General features: G+C 31.5%; 1 protein-coding gene across 3 annotated transcripts in view; it reads left to right on the top strand.

Annotated features, from left to right (window-relative positions):
* Nucleotides 1-16,863, top strand: part of LOC130451561 (uncharacterized) — a 68,229-nt gene extending 51,366 nt beyond the window's left edge. For all 3 annotated transcript variants that reach the window (XM_056790657.1, XM_056790656.1, XM_056790658.1), the window contains exons 4-7: nt 2,264-2,386; nt 3,256-3,435; nt 6,884-7,178; nt 9,750-16,863. In XM_056790657.1, coding sequence (XP_056646635.1) covers nt 2,264-2,386; nt 3,256-3,435; nt 6,884-7,092 — 512 coding nt within the window. In that variant the 3' untranslated portion in view covers nt 7,093-7,178; nt 9,750-16,863. The remainder of the gene's footprint in view (nt 1-2,263; nt 2,387-3,255; nt 3,436-6,883; nt 7,179-9,749) is intronic.
* Nucleotides 16,864-17,628: the final 765 nt, after the last annotated feature.

Here is a 17,628-nt window from a genome sequence, read left to right as displayed (position 1 = left end):
TATTATATATTATATAAATGATCATAAGCCGCGCTCATGAACCATTGAACTATCGAAACTGTTTTACATATAAAACCTCATTTGATTATATAAATGAATATTTTACAAAAAATCGTTACGAATTTTTTTTTAAGTTCACTCATTAATACTATTACAGAATAACAAAAATGAAAAATAGAACATTCTGTTTCATATATTACCAAATATTTTACCAATTTTTTTTATTGAATTGTGTATTGAATTTCAAGTCAAGAAGTTGATTGAATGTTTTTGAAAATTTCATTAGAAAATTCCACCTAAAAGACAAACTACCAGTTAAATAGTAATTTTTTTAAGCTAAATGCAAGCAGTTTTCGATAGCTATTTTTATTGGGACACTTAATATATAAAGGGTGTCTCATAAAATAATGTAACACATTGTATTCTATGGTTTTAATCTAATATTCAGCAAGCTCTTTGAGACCTTTGGGCTTAAATGCAAAACATTTTGTTCACTGTGCTTTCAACATTCTTCTTAAGATTCAAATTATTTCCCAGGCAAGAATTTCAAGTAGGTACAAGCTGTCTTAAAAGAAAGATCACATTTAAAAAAACCATTTTGAGTAAAGAGTTTATTGAAAACATATTACTCGTAAAAAACATCAATTGGGAATTTATTTTTTTAAATTAATATAGTCAGCACAAAAAAAATGTTTATGACGACTCGGCAAGTATTCTTGGTGATGCCTGCCATTTTGTGACGGATATTTTTTTAATTGTGCCAGGGAAGTCAGTTTGTTAGCGTAAACTTAAGATTGGACATAATCTAAATGTGAAACACAGGTGTTAAATAGGGACTGTTTGGAGATCTATGACACCTCTCCTGGCGATCAATTTGCTAGGAAAAATGTCGCGACTGGTAGAGATATATTGGACGAGTATCAAGTTGCTGGAACCATGTTCTTTGATTGAAACGATTAAAGTTTTGCAGTTCAGACACTAAGAAGTCGTCTAACGCTCTGAATTCACTGTAACTGTGCGTCTTCTTTCATCTTCAGAAAAGTAAGGACCTATATTTCCTCCCCCTGACATCGCAGCCAATACGGTCACTTTATGCGCATCTAGGGATTTCTGATGTTTGTATTTTGGAGTAGATGTACTCCAGTAGCGGCAATTGTGCTTGTTGACGTGTCCTTTAAGATGAAAATGAGTTTATCCGAACACAAGTTGTTGGTTAACGTTGGAAAGCCCTCAATTATCCGTTATACGGAGTCAAGCTTCTGATCCACATCTTAAGGCTTCAATTCTTACACCAACTGAATTTAATTTTTTAACAAATTACATAATGGTTAAATTGAGCCATAGGCCTTGCACATATTGAAATGGACATTACTTATGAGTTGCCCTCTGTATTTTGTAAATATCGATCATACATAATTTAGAATAATTCTGGCCACAATTTCTCATTTTAACAATAAAATTGACATTTCTAGAAGTCGAAAATTTTTTATTGTGAAAAATAATGAATTGTGTACCTTTTATATTTTTAAAAACAACTTCATTTGACTAAAAACTAGAAAATTTCGTCATAATACTTTTCAACCGAAAGAAACAAGGAATTAAACAGTCCTCGTTGTTCTGAGCTAAGAGAACAGAAGCCTTTCGAACGTTAAACAATAATATTTACGAAATGAGTTGAGTAGGCATCATATCTTTGAAGTGAAAGCAATCTAAGGGTTGTTATGCTTTTAATAATTTCTGAATAATTTCAATTGTGTTTTTGTTTGTATTTGTTTTTTGTTAGATTTTAAAGGCAGTTGAATTACATTGTGTGGAAGTTGCTTTGTTTCACTCTCTCTCTAATTGGAATATCAGCTTTAGGTGGGCGTCGTAGTTGTTAGTTAAACGTTTAAATTACAGAAAGCAAATTTGATATAGAGAGGATACTATTTAACAGGAAACTCTGTCGATTCTCTTATTACAATGAAAATGTCGTTTGTTGAAAGCATAGTTAATAATAACGATGAATAATCATTAATTATTATTAACTAATTTTTTTTTGCTCTAAAAAACTATAAATAGATTTGTTCATATTTATATGAGACAAATATATCTTAAAATCATTTTTGAAAATATAGAGACCGCTACAAACATATTCTTATTAATTTATTTAGAATACAATTTTGTATACCAGGTGGGGAATATCGTAACGTATATTAAAATATCAGTTTCTAATTATAAATTGATATTTTCACTTCCTACTACTTTTTTTTATTTGTTACAGAGCACGCCTGCACAGAGTATCGTTGCAATTTGAGGGAATTTTGTATAGCAACTGAGCTTGTATGTGATGGCATCAACCACTGCGCTGATGGATCCGATGAAACCTCTACGAATCTATGTCAAAGTAAGTAGCCACTAATATATTATTTCGAGTTGTAGCAACAGTTTTAGATAGTTGGATAGTTCAATGTCACGTTATAGGAATGTTGGCTAATTTTTGTGATTGCTACATTTTATAGAATAAGCTTAATGAAAGTCGTGTAAATATAGAAAAACGATATGACATAAAAATGTCCATAATATCGATTTTCAATATTTTCCTGAAAACCCACCTATTGAACAGGTATCACAGATAAAAAAAGTTTATTGTAATGCCAAATTCATTTTCGACCAAACAATGCTATGCAAACAATGTCTTAAGTTATGGATAAATAATTTGGAATTCTCAATACATTGACTTAACCGTATCCAATATAAATTCATGAACTGCTACAAAAATAAATTGTTTCCTAATAATAATACCGTTCTACTTAGGCGAAACTTGATTTTAATTTTCTTGGAATATAAAAAACAAATAATTGAATGAATGAATTTCATTGATTCCAACGATATTACCAGCCTCATTAATTTTAGTACTACCCAATATTATCAAACTTCTCCCTTGCATAGGTACTATATATCCTCCAATTCAGTTTGTAACATGTTGATAGTGTGTCTACTGTCTGTCTGTTCACTCTAGTTCTAGTTTCATCAGTATGTTTGTAACTGACTTTTTCATTATTTTCAATTAGATTCTCTCTCAACAATTATCAAGCGAATAATTATAAAAATTAACGAAATGAATTTTCAAATAACGTAAATTCATTATATCCATATCCAATATTAAAAAATCCAAATAATTAAAATAGAATCCGTCTTCCAAATATTGTGTTTTTGCAAATTTAGAATGTGAATAATGAAAATTATACTTACGATTTTGTTTTTTGTTCACAGATAACGATACTGGAATGATTTTGGGATTGGAAATGACATGGTTTGTCGTTGTTGTTGTTAGTGCTCTGTTAGTCCTTTTGGTCCTTATTGTAGCCGTCTCTGTGTGCATCTGCAGAATGGGATGGCCACATTCCTCCTCTGGAAATGGTACAGTGCAACAGCAAAATGCTTCCTATTCTCGTAAGTTCTCACTATCTTCAGACTTAATCATAAAAATAATTCAAGCAACCAAATATTATGCATATTAGTTTTTAAAATGACGTTGTATTTTTAATCAAACTTCTAATTTTGGTACATTCTTTCCTCTCACCATCTACATTATTATATACAACGTAATTTTTCTTAAAAGCTTTTTAATCATAATTCTACCTGTTTTATCTACAATAAAATTATCGTTTTTGATTTTTAGAAAATTTGCAACAATGCGAACTACAATTCAGTATCATTTTCATTAAAAACCTAAAATCAGTATGTGTGTTTCGCCTCATTTGAAGAGATTTGTTGATAGTTGGAAACAAAACATAAAGAGAAACACTGCAAGAGTTTTCCATTTCCTGAACGAAATGACAGGGCTGCAAAAACTCGGGAAACTCAAAACGATAAAAAAACCAAACGAATATATATGATTTGTGCCATATCATACAAGAAATGGGGTAGAATAGATATTCTAATTCTAATTTACTTTTACAATTCTCTGATACCAAGTATTTTACATTCTTTGATATCACTATAAACTTTGAAAAATAATGAGGCAACGCTATTAAAGTGGAAAAGGCTGAAATTTTGAACAATTTTATCTTTAATCTGCTAATTTCAATTTCATAGATTCAGTGGGTATTTTAACAATATTTAATAATAATTATTAGAGTTATAACTACTTCAATACATCATTAACCCTAATATTTATCCAGAACTGATTAGATAAAGATGACACAGGTTTCTTTCAAAGTAATTCAAAGCATTTTTTTTAATTTGAAAGTCATTAGAAAATATCTTGGACTGTTCCTTACACATACACATTTGCTCTATATTATCATCCATATATACAATTTTCTAAAAAAACAAACAGCCACAAAATGTCTCTTTCCAACGGTACTTTTATCGTTATCTACTTTTGCGTTAACATATATATTTTACATATTTAATTTGTACGCGAGGGAGATGGGTCAAGTGAAACAAACTATTATGCAGTCCTTATAATTACTCTTAATTAAGTCTATTGAATTTCTGTTATGGCAAATTGATGTATCATGGGTTGAGCTAATCTTATCTAAAGCATCGTGATTTATATCTATACTTTTTAGTAAGATTTTCTGATTACTGTTGTCAGAGGATTTTTATCCTCAAATTTGAAATTTAAAAATATCCAATGGATTTCCTAATACATTTTCTCCTTCAACGTTTAATCAACCCGGTCCTGCATATAAAAATGAGAAGAGTTTTCCATTTCCCAAACGGGCGTTGCGACGCAACGGTGGTGACGCTTCAATCTCTCTGGAAAGCGGACGCGGAAACAGGAAAAATTAGTTTGCATTGCTAACTGTAGAATGACAGACAAGCATTTATTTCCACGTTTCTGGTGGAAGTACCTAATTAATTCAATTTAATTACCTAATTAACGGGTAGTTTCAGGATTTAATTAACTTGATGTAGTTCAACAAACAAGTTAACTCGATAGATTATTTATTGAAGCAGTGATCTAATACACTTGCTCATTATAGTATATTGTGCAAAAAAAATCATTGGAGGAAATTGAAAAACTGAAATAACGAGTGAAAAAGGTGTAAATTATAACATTTGGAGTAATCATAAAATTAGAAAATACCGATTTATATGCTATTTTTGTATAAATGACTTTTGGTCATTATTTTTAAACATTTGTATGTATGTATATCGTGCTACAGACAGATTATCGAGATCCATAGCGTGGTAATAATTTTCTTCCATTCTTTTCTGTTTCTTGACTTCGCCTTCCACTTCCGAACTCCTCTATCCATTAGATCCCTCTTGTGTCCCCGCTACCATATCTTTTTAGGTCTTTCGTTTTTTCGTGTTCCTGTCATATTTGTATCGGCTATTTTCTTCGCCACTTTTATTTCCGATATTCTTTCTGAGTGTTTTGTATTTCTAAGGTTCCTCATTTCCTGGTTTGTCCTTCTTCTACATTTGTCTTCCTCCTTTTTCTCTACTAATATTCTTCTAACTTATGTCTAGCTTGTTCTACTCCGCTATATCCTGTGTCCACGTTTTGCTTTCATAAAGTACTGTCGGTCTGATGACTGTCTGATATAGATGTAGCTTAGTTTTTTGGAAAATGTTCTTGGACATTAGTATTTTGTTTATAGTTCCTATAATTTGCTTCTTCGAGTTAACCTTGCTTCTATGTTATCCACTCTAAGATTTATCTTATTTTCATGGATTTTGGGATGCGTCATTTTCATGAACTTGGATTTCCCCTCGTTTACTTGTAGGTTGTTGTTGATAAAATAACCGCATTATCTCCATATGCTATCAATTGTGTTGTTTTTATTTTAATTGTTGATTCCACTTTTTTCGTACTATCCATTTCAGTATTATGTTAAACAAAGTAGTAGATAGAGGATCCTATATTTGTGTTAAAGTTATCTGATGATTTCTGTTTTATTTTAATTTTCGTTTCAGTGTGCTTCATCAGTTTGATTGAAACTCTCAGGTCTTTTATTATTTATCCTAGCAGAGTTTCTCCATATCCTCTTATTTTTTGATAAAGACACTCTACCATTATTTTGTACACTGTGTCCAAAAGTGCAATTCCTCAGTAATTAGCATAGTCCTCCTTTTTTGTATATTGGCAGCACTATCGATGTATCCGATGCCTTTGGTATTATCTCATTTTGCAATATGTTTTTAATCAATTCGTGGATTTTTTTTTGGTTTTGTATCAATTTGGCTACTAATTTCTTAGTTGGTGCTGGTATTTTTTCTTCGTTTTGTGGCGTTAGAGCTCCTATTTCATATGTTTCTTCCTTATTATTTTTTGTATTTAAAATTTCTTGGAAGTTCTCCTTCCACCTCTCCGTAGGTTCGTCTTTATCTGTTTTTATATTGCCATGTTGGATTTTGATCAAAATTGTTTTGTGTTGTTCCATTTTTCTATTCTTTTTAAATTATTTATGAAAGTTCTTCATTTCCTCACTTACAAATCTATCTCCAATGCATTTACTCCTGTCCTGTCCGAAGGAGTGCAGGAGCAAAACGAGTGGAGGAGAAGAACAAACGAGATCATAGTACTATATGGTCAAGCTGAGATGAGATATGTGGTCAGAGCAAAAAGACGTTTGATGGGACACATACCCACATTGGACGAAGATAGTTGGGGGAAAAGATCCTTGTTGTGTAGAGAGAGCAAAAAGGAAATGAGGGCATTCATGAATAGAAGTGTGTAGAGAAAATTCACAAAAAAAATAGGAATAGAGAACTCGCGTGAAACAGCTATTATCAAAAAAAGTAAAAGAAAAGCAGTAGAGCGACTTAAAGTCTTGGGTCTATAAGGAGTTTTGAGGTGTTTATATCAGTAGTGCCTGTAATGTTACTTTTATTCAACAAATGATGAAATTCTTGTGTTCAATTATTGTTTTGTTTGTTTCAGTTCAACAAATGTACGGCTCTAACGGCGCCATGAAGTCTAGCACCGGTAGCATGACGACGTTAACGGTAACAACGACGGGCGGTGGTCCAGGTGGAGACGGCGGTATCCACCAGCACCAACAGCCGGGAAACTGGTGCCACCCTGCGGGCCCACTAGGGTTCCGCCTCAGCACGCCGGTCCGGGTCCGCCTCTACTGCCAGGCAAAGTGAGATTAGCACCTCCCGTCAATGGCGGAGGAGCTGACACCGAACACGTCTCTTCTAGCCAGAAAGACGAGTGGTTCGTCTAGCAGTAGGTAAGCTTATTTTTCATTAGTTATTTTTGTGAGCTCATTAAATGATTTGCATTAGTATTTCTTTTAATGACAATCTTTTTCTAATAGTAAAGCGTTTCATTTGGATCGTTCTCAATAAAATTATTGTTATCATTTGCTTTTCACTGACTTTGAAGACTTTGAATTGATTCCAAATAAATCTCAAAATTATCATTCTTGTGATCCTTTATGAAGTAAATTGTCCATATTTATATGAATGGCATTTTAATTAGTTCAATAAACCAATATGGATAACAATTAGCATAAAATGTCGATTTAAAATTTATCAGAGATAATTGAATTTATGGAGTATTGTTTCAATCTGTTATCATCTTGTTTGTAAAAAATAAAAAACAATCCATTCAGAATGTACTTGAACTAACAAGAGACTAAAACGTAAGGACCGAAAAACTGTCTGTGACGTTTTTAAATTAATATACTGTTGAATAAGTAAGTCTGTTTACTTAAGAATATATGAGCAATCACAAAATTCGTCGTGGAAATGGAAATAATTGAAATTCTAATTTTATACTACGAGAATAATAAATTTGCAAGAACCTTAGGTAGATTGTAGACTGTCGGGAAAAAGTACATGCATGAATTAATTATCTAGTCTTTAGACAAAGATCCTGACAAAATTAAATTAGTCAGTTTAGTAATTATACAATTGTAGATACTGAGTAGAAAATACACAAGCCTAACGCGGGAGGATCGTACTCAAAAACTGCAAATATTGAACATATGATTCTATGTGATTCTCTCTCTGCTCGTTTCCTCAGTCATGAGGGTTGCAAACTCTTTTTTATTTTTTCCCTCCAAATTTCTCGATATTTATTCAGGCGTAATGATACTTGAAGGGGCTGGTCTGTAACTAGTTTGATTTGATCGCATCATCTCATAGGCGATCGGCCTCTACTTTTTTCCCTGTACTTCTCCATTATTATATGCCTGACTTCATTGTTATCTCGTCTTCTAGCTACGTATCCAAAATATTACACACACTTCATGCATAATGATGATAGTCCGGTGGTTACACTTATATCTTCCAGTATCAACTGTTAAGTTCCCTTCGCAGTCCAAGGAATTCTAAACAATCGCCTGTAGCACAAAATTTCAAATGAATCAATATACAACGTATTTCAAAAGCAAATTCACTTTTGTATTGCTTAATGTGTGATCGCAGCTATTCGGAGGGGCGCGTGAGGGATGTTAATGGGTAGCCTAACTCTTGGAAATTTAGTTGCTATGGAGCGTTTCTCGAGGACGGACCGTGTGTTGTGCGTGAGTGAGTTTTACAAAAAAGGTAATTCGGTGATTGTCGCCTGAAAAAAATATGCAATATTCGTCACTTAAATGATGCGCCAAACGCTCGACAGATTGGAAAATGGGCAGAAACGTAGACAGTGTTATTCGATGTGATCGTAACGAGCATGACTTGTCTATTCCGAAGCAGGTTACTGCTTTCAACATGCATAAATAACCATTAATTCGCATTTTATACAAAAAGTAAAAAACTAGTTGGTGTGAGAATTGAAGTCTCAGAATGCTGGTCAGAGGCTTCACTTGATAGACACGTCAATAAGCAAAATTGACGCTACGGGAAAGCAACCAATCCAAGCCACAAACATCAGAAACTCTAGATGCGCTTAAAATGACGGTATGGGATGCGAATTCAGCGTAAGTAATTATAAACCCTTACTTTTTTGCAGATGGAAGGGAACGCAGAGTTACAGTAATTTCAAAGGGTTATGTGCGGATGTTAGACGACTACTTCTTGCCTGAACTGCAAAACTTCAATAATTACAACCAAAGAACTTGATTTCAGCAGAATGGAGCAATGAAGTGGGCTTCCTTACAGTCTATGGGCTTTTTCCTGTGGGGTAATATCAAATCTGAAGTTTAAGCTAATAAACCGACTTCCCTGGCACAATTAAAAGAAAATATCCGTCGTGAAATGACCTCTATTATGGAAAATACCTACTGAGCGCTAACAAATAAATGACAATTTGTATTTGCGTTTCTTAACTCTAAGCGTCATATTTCCCTTTCAATTTTATCACAAATTTGGATAATCTCCCCTTGGAAAGCTAAGCTTCTACTGTTTAAGACTAAAGTTGTTTCCAATATTCGTTGGAGTATAGCTTTCCATCTTGTGGCTTTGCAGTTAATAATGTGTTACAGATTACGGTCAACTCCATGCCCTTTCAATGATATCTGACTGTTCCATTTTAGGTAGTGTTTTCTTTGCTCGGAGCTTTTATCATACAGCGACAATTTCTGGTCTAGTATTTTATATGTTTGTTTTCTAGGAAACAACCATTCTTCTGTGTGGATCGTTGGAGGAAGTGTAAAGGGCTCGTGCAGACTCTTATATGCACACAACAGTAAATACATATGTATGCACCTAATTAATCAACAACTAGAACTTGAATTATAATTTTTGTGATTAAACTTGTTTACTTTTTTTATTTATAATGTATAATCCGCTGAAGAATATTCTACAATAATAATATAATAAAACGAAGTAACCTGTTTTATTCTCTTTTGTTTCAGAGTCGACCGGGTCGAAGCCTGCAGGGTGAGTCGAACGCAGAACCCATCGTTCGGCCATTAGCACTTTTATGTATTTCTTAACTACATCGACAATCCACGGGACAAATTTTCTTATCGCCGTGCGATTGCTTGGATATTAAATTAAGTGTAAGGACATTATTAATTATTACATAATTATCTGTAAAACAGACAGTGCAATTTTCAGTGAGTATTTTCAATGCCGTTTGGCTCATTAATAATCAAAGACTGATTGAACAACAATTATTATTTTGACAATAAATTGTGGTGAATGAAAATATTTGATATGCTCGCTAATAACTATTTGTACATCTCATAAAAGCTTGTGATTGTATGATGATAAACAGTAATACCGTTATTATTTTTTTGTAATGAACCAAACGATATTAACAAATAACTCCTAATCATTCTAACAACCTCATTATCTCCTTATAATTACTTTTTAATTGGAAAATCTCAACCAAAAAGGTAGGTCTTAGAATAAATGGAGACATTTTGTGAGAGACAATATGTATTAATATCAGTACTATCTAGTATATCTGAAATTACCCTTATCAGTGTGAAGATGTAGCCTAAACTAGCTAATAGGTATATTAAATAACTAGGTAATTATTTTGGAGAGTCATTTAGGTAGCCAATACATTTATTGAGTCCAGTAAGTCCAGCAGGAAATTATGGGAAACATTTTTCAGTAGGATAATCTCGCAATGTGGATATAATATATTCCGTTAGAGGCGCTGATGCTAACTGCTGTTGACAACTAACTCACAGAACGTGATTTTTTACGCTTCATGTGACGTTTTGATAAACATCACATAACGTTTTAAAGAAACGTTACGTTAACAACATGTGCTACGTCCAACGTATAATGTCACACGTCACAGTTTATCCATGTAGTATATTTTGAACTTTTTAAAACGTTCATGGCTAATACGTGCAAGTATAGAAAAATCAAGAAACATTACATTGAAATGGATGAAATTTTGGTACCGTAAATGAACTAGCCACGTTATCAATGATAGATGTTTGGCTACCTTATTTGAAATTTTGTATATGTATGAAAAATTTTTTGAGAATTAGGATTGCGTTTGTAAAGTCACACAGCTCTGTACTGCCGATAATGTGAAAAAGATTTATAGCTGACGACGCAAAAGAAATAAACAAATTAATAAAAGCCTCACTAATTTATAAATCGACACAAAAATAAGTTATTTAAATTAAGCTATAGTTCTTCAATTTCTTGAACAGAATAACGGCCGGTTTAAACTATTTCCTGTCAAATATTTGAGAAAAACTTGAAATTCTAATCGTATTAATTACATATGTATAAGTAGTATTAAATTGATTCTTCAATAATTCTTTTCTTCTAGACATGTATATACATCATCCATATACATTGATTATTTGTCTATCTACTGCCGTTTTCGAAGTAATGGTGTACAAAAAAATATTTCACCTTCATATCAAACCTGTGATTAGTTGATGATTTTAGCTATGAATATGATGTCAAGGGCGTGGTGAACGACATTTGGTTCATAACATTAGCCTTTCGAATCTATACTGAAATTTTTTTTTGACACGTAACTGAACTATATGCATCCAAATAATATCAAATTTCCAGTAGAAATAAACGTTATTCTTACAATCGGCATTTTTACCAAACTATTAAGTTTTCATTTTATTTCGTGTATTCCGAAAATACAACAAATGAAAATCTATAAAAAATATTGATTTTTGATTAATCACTTTTCGAATCTGAGCTCTCCTTTTTTTACATATATTATTATTGTTTTAATATCTTTATTGAGTAAATGTTTAGTCCAAGCCTAATACTTCTTTCTATATATTAATAACATGTTAATTATCATATCTCTTTCCACTAATATAATTTTATATGTTTTCCATCTGTCCGAAATTAACTCAATAGCATTAAATTTACCATAGTAAGATCTACCCCAATAGAAAGCTAAGAATGATATTCGTTCAATAAAAATAAATCAATTGTTGAAGGTGGATATTGAAGGTATTAAATGACAAATCTTCCAATTTAGATAACTTATTTCAGTCTTTTAAAAGTTGTAAAATTCATTTTGAAGAAATATATCATATTTAATTATATCTGCAAGGTGTGCTGTTCGCTTTTCAAAGATAACTGGACCAAATGTGCAAATCACCAGTGTATATATTATTTCATACTAAGCTAAATTTACTTTTTTCACAAAAATCCAATGAAAACCAATCATATACGAAATGTTTATTTGAAAAATGGTGCAGATTGATCAACTGTAATGATCTGCTAGAATAAAACGTTTCTTCCTTTAATTCGTTGGCGTCCTCAGATCAAACTTGAATTAGTTTACATAATTGATGTATAGAAACATTTTCTATGCGTTTGATCACTATTTGCTTTCAATATGACAGATTTTATAATGACGTTGCGTATTGCTGTTTGGAGATTGCTAAGGAAAGTAAAAAAATTCTAATACGCACACAATCCATAGACAAATACGATGACACGATGTAATGTAATAGGATAGACAAGGAACACTTCTATTTGTATAGCACTACAAAGTCTTAAAAGGACTACAATGTATGTAGGTTAATAAAAAATACTCTAGACGAATCTTATGAAAATGGTCGAAAATTATTTAGGACTACGTCTTGCTTTAGTCTGTTTCTGTGTACTTACCACTTCCTTCGAACAATTAATAATTTAAAAAAACTGATTAAAAACAAGCCCGAAGTTTAAAGCTAAGTATTTTATTAGAAAAATTATAAAACACTGGTAAAAGGGGAAAAATAAATATTTTTTCTCGACTATTTCCATAAAACCGTTCCTTACGTAAGTAAATGTATAGAAAAATATAATTTTTGTTATAATCGTAAGTTTTCATGTAACAAGTTTCAGTGAAACTTTTATTTAAAGGGTAGTTGTCCTACATTAATATGCGTGAATGATATAAACTGAAAATAGATTATTTTATGTCACCTGGTATAACAAGTATTGGCAACGCAAAATTTCCTATTCAGGAGCAGTATTGAGGTAGGATTTTGATTATTAAATATTAATTTGTCTTTAATATCTTTTTATATGTTGTAAATAGAAGTCTGTGTAGTAGAACTTGAATCACTAAAAATTGTAGATATTCGAGTAATATGTAAAAGAACAAATAATGCATGCCATAAAATCAAATCTTTAATATACTTTATATATACTCAAAACCCCTAGACTACGCCACTTTCCAAGTGTAATTCAAGTTATTAGGGCACTTCTTGATGTTTACAAGCATTGCTCGAGTTAATATGACAACATTTTTTGGACTTTCGATTTAACTGCGATGATATGAATTATTGAGCATACCTATTACCCTGCCGATGAATGTTCTAAACATATTTGGCCACAGAATGAGCACGCTTTGTTTTTATCCCCTCAACCAATAAATTCATTGCAAAATTATGTCATTCATTAACTACATCTGCATCATATTGACTCGAACAAGTTTTTTTCGCCACATCTACATACAATCAATAAAATTCTTTTCAATATAAATGTTTGAGCTCAACATCTCCATTTATTCATCTAGTGAATTTTAAAGAAGGTATTTGCTTATAAGGACACGTCCCAAAAATTTTCTTGCTTTATATCTAAGGAATTTGCTAATTTAATAAAGTTTGTTTTAAACAATGATGATTATTTGGCATGCATTCAACTTGCCAAATATTGTAATCTGTATTATGATCTTTCTACTGCTACTAACCAGTATTCTTAGTGTATTCACTGAAATTTGTTTATATTTGGTGTCTCAGAAGTTTATTCTTTGAAATGACGAGTAAGTATACAAGGTGAGGATGATGATGCTATATAAGTGGCATGTAAAGTGTATATTATTTGTTTTTAAATATCACAAGAGGTTATAAACTTTTTCTTATCGAGGAGCAGAAGAAGCAAAAGGGATAAGTGCCAAAATTATTAAAGAGGAATTTATAAATAAAGACTTCACGTAGAAAAAGAACTCTTTATAGGCAATTATCCGTTAAGTACATTATTCTTGTTCTCACTAACCTTATTTATCTGATAGGTGGTTAATTATAATATTATCCGGTTCTTTGATATACCGGTGTTTGTTAATCTACTTTTGGTTGGATAACTTTGCTAATATTTACTTGAGAAAGATTTAAGGGCCGCTTCTAGATCAATGAACTTCGAATCGATCTGTATGTGTACTCGATAGTAGTACATTATGTAAGTTTTTTGGTACCATGGTACGCTTTTTTTAGATTATGGCGGAATCCCCATCGCACTGACCACTTAACAGATATCTATGTTTAAATGGAGTCCAAAACTCACCAAAAATATTCCTGTTTGACTTCTTTCAGTCTGCGCTTTTCATTCGTAAAAAACGAGGAGTCACATTTACATCTGGCGTTACTTTTAGGTGTTTTAATAAAACATTTAGTACATTTCATCTTTTTTATAAAGGTCTTCAAATGTATCCATGAAAGTGGATTTACAAGCAACCGCAATATTATACTCTCCATCCATTAATTGCAACATCATGAATCCATTCTGAAGTTCATTATTCGCTACAACGATATATAGTATGAACCGACGAACCACAAAGTTATGCGTGATACATACTATGACACTTGACACCTTCGATGTAGAAACGACCACACGCTTGTATAAAGCGCCATCTAACATCTGATTGATTTTTGACTGCATCCAAATTCCTGGCATTTTTCTCGTTTGATAGGATATAGTTGATGGTATCCTGTTTCTACAAATACCTAATTTTGAGAGAAATTGGAACTCAGTCCCTTTGTTACTTTTGCTCGACCAAAACTAATTACATTGATAATGCGAGGTCAGATAATACGAGGTCAGATAATACGAGGTCAGATAATACGAGGTCAGATAATACGTAATAAAAGATCCAATATCAAGTTCCCAGCTGTCCAAAATAAAAATATACTTGTCCAAAAAATCTCTTTTAGACTGTTTGTATATTTGTTTTCATAATAAATTTGTTTCAGTAATTTGAATCAATTTTAATGCGTGATGTTTGTATCTAATATTTGATGTAAAATGTAGACATCGATAGCTTTTGAAGACCTATCGAGACAGAATTCGTACAAGTTGAATTTTTTTCTTTCTACCTACTTCTCGTTTCAACGCATAATTTCTGTGACACCCTCAGAAGGTGAAAATACCTTGAATCTAAATTTTTCGTACAATTTTTTACTGTAGTATCCTTGAGTACGTCTGTACTTGTAATCTATAAGAATTTCTAGTCAAACCTAGAGTGCTTACTAAGATAATTGAATATAGTAAAAAATTGCTTATTTTGGTAATCAATTGTTGCTTTTTTACAACAGCTTGTGAGCAAATCTAATCGTTTAATTCATATCGTATCGTTTTAAAAGCAATAATAAACATATCAATATATTTTATATGCAGGTTAAGAGTTAGAGAACAATATGTTTGATATAAAGGGGAAGGAAATAAACGCCAGTCAATCATGACAATAAACTAAAAAATTAACAATTTTTTTCTCCTATTTATACATCAATAATATTTGATATCATGCATCAACGGTTGTTTCTCTTTCAACATAACCTTCTTTGGCTAGTTCTAGTCATTCAATTCTTTTTCAATTTATGAGACTACATTTCAAAATATTATCTAATTATATAACTAACGTTGTTACACTAATCCTATGCGGTGCGCCAGTTGTAAAAACAAAAGTTTTGTAGACAGTGTTATCAAGTTTCTACAGCACATTAAGTATAATTGTTATTCATCAAGCTCGTATTTATATTAGACATATTGATCCCAGGCTCTAAAGATGTTTAAATTTTGTAAAATAAGCCCGCATTTATATATTTCTAGTAACTGTAGTCATATCTTTTGGTATAGAAAGATTTACTCACGAGCCGGTACGGGATTTAATGGGAATGTTTTAAACAAATTGTTAGATGTAATCATTTTATGGGCTTACATATTTATCACGAATATAATTAAAAAGATCGATTTATTTCATCTTTTTTATTTAGAAAATTCTCACAATTAAATCAAAGTATCTTTCTATCAATACTAATATAGTATGGAGATCAAAAATATGAAAAAATAATACACAAACCAATATTCTGTCAGATATCAAATAATAGGCTGTAGTAAATTCCGACCAGGTAGCAGGTAAATGACCCCTTGGCGTGGTGAATTGGGCAAGAGAAAATTGAGATGCAGTATTTGTACATGGAAACTGGGCCAAATTTTAGGGTGCTATTTTAATACCAAAAAACCTGCATTAGATATTAGAAAATATTTCAATTGAGTAACGAAAATTCAAGTATACAACTATCAAACTTATATATTAAAAAATGTACAAATTCATAGTAATATACCAAAATTTGGAGATAATTAAAGAAATGCTGAACTGAAAACTGAACATTGTAAAGTACGTAACAAAATATTACACGACATTCAACCAAGCAACGATTTTACGAACTGAAACCTATCCTAACCTTTTTGGCTGAATTTACCACCTTTGTGAAATTGTAGGTCAGGTAATTAATTTGACCGTATTTACATCCGTCGTATGTGTTTAGGTTAATCATGGTTTGGTTAAAAAATGCTTAAGAAGAGATACAAAATTCAAATTAAAATCTACGAAAATTCTAAAGATGAAATGAATTGAAATATATATACTTAGCTTGATGTTACAGATCGTCCGAAAGCTAGTATTTTTTACATTTCATTCCACAATCATCAGTTTAGTTCAATATATAACTAATATTGCTAGGATGCTAGAAAATTCATACAAAAACCAATTAAACCAATAAAAAAATCATTTTCATACTCAATAATGTGACCGACATATTAGTTGCATAATATGATATTATTTATATTTATAAAACTTTTCTAACGACAAAACCGTATTCAGTATGGAAATGATAGTTGAATACAAAAGAGTTCAAAACTTTTGACCAAATGTTAGAAAAACAAATTTATGGTCCTTCTTAGCAAAATTATTTATGAAAAAGTCCGTGTGTGTTTAAATGGAGTACAGAAAATGTTTATTTAATAAAAACGAATACTGAATCTGGTGTATTTCATTTCAACCCTCTCCATTAAATAATGAGGAAAAGAATCTGGTTTGGGTCGGTTACGAATAAGTTTAACAATACTAAGCATAATTATTATTTCGTAATTCTTAGTTTTAGAAAAATATTTGTCATTAATGAGACTTAAAATTTCAAAACTTTGGTTTTTTAAGCACAAATTTGATAGCTGCACTGGCGTATTGGCTACTCGAACTTGCATAACAATATTTTTTAGGCTTACTTCTGAATATTTTTCCCTATAAAGCCCCATCCATTTCCTTCTACTTGACATTTTTTCTCTTTTGAACGTACTTTCCAATTTTTCGCTATCATGTATGGTAAAAAGGTTACATCTCAAATACCATTCACTGAAAATTTCTTTCTTATAGATCCCAAAAAAGGGAATGTTGTGCCTAATTGAGAACCTGACGCTGGCATAATTTCTTTTTCGAATTTAAAAAAGTTTTGTTTGTTTCCAATTTTTTTAGCTTAGATGGAAGTACGAAAGAAGGAAGCAACAGCTTTTATCATAACTGCGCTAATTTGCAACATTGTATGTAATACTACTTTTTGTAGCACGGTGTCAAAAATAGCGGCAAGTAATCATTAAGAAATTCCATTATATTACACAAATAAACGACTCTTGTTATTAACAATTTTTTTAACAGAGTGTTTGAATTAAATATTCCTGCAATACGAGTATCAGTATCGATGAAGTAAAAGTCGTGTTAAGCATCGTCGAAAGTTATGTTTCTGA

Source organism: Diorhabda sublineata, chromosome X (genome assembly GCF_026230105.1).
Source record: "Diorhabda sublineata isolate icDioSubl1.1 chromosome X, icDioSubl1.1, whole genome shotgun sequence".
Lineage (NCBI taxonomy): Eukaryota > Metazoa > Arthropoda > Insecta > Coleoptera > Chrysomelidae > Diorhabda > Diorhabda sublineata.
This window is presented reverse-complemented; position numbering and strand designations above follow the sequence as displayed.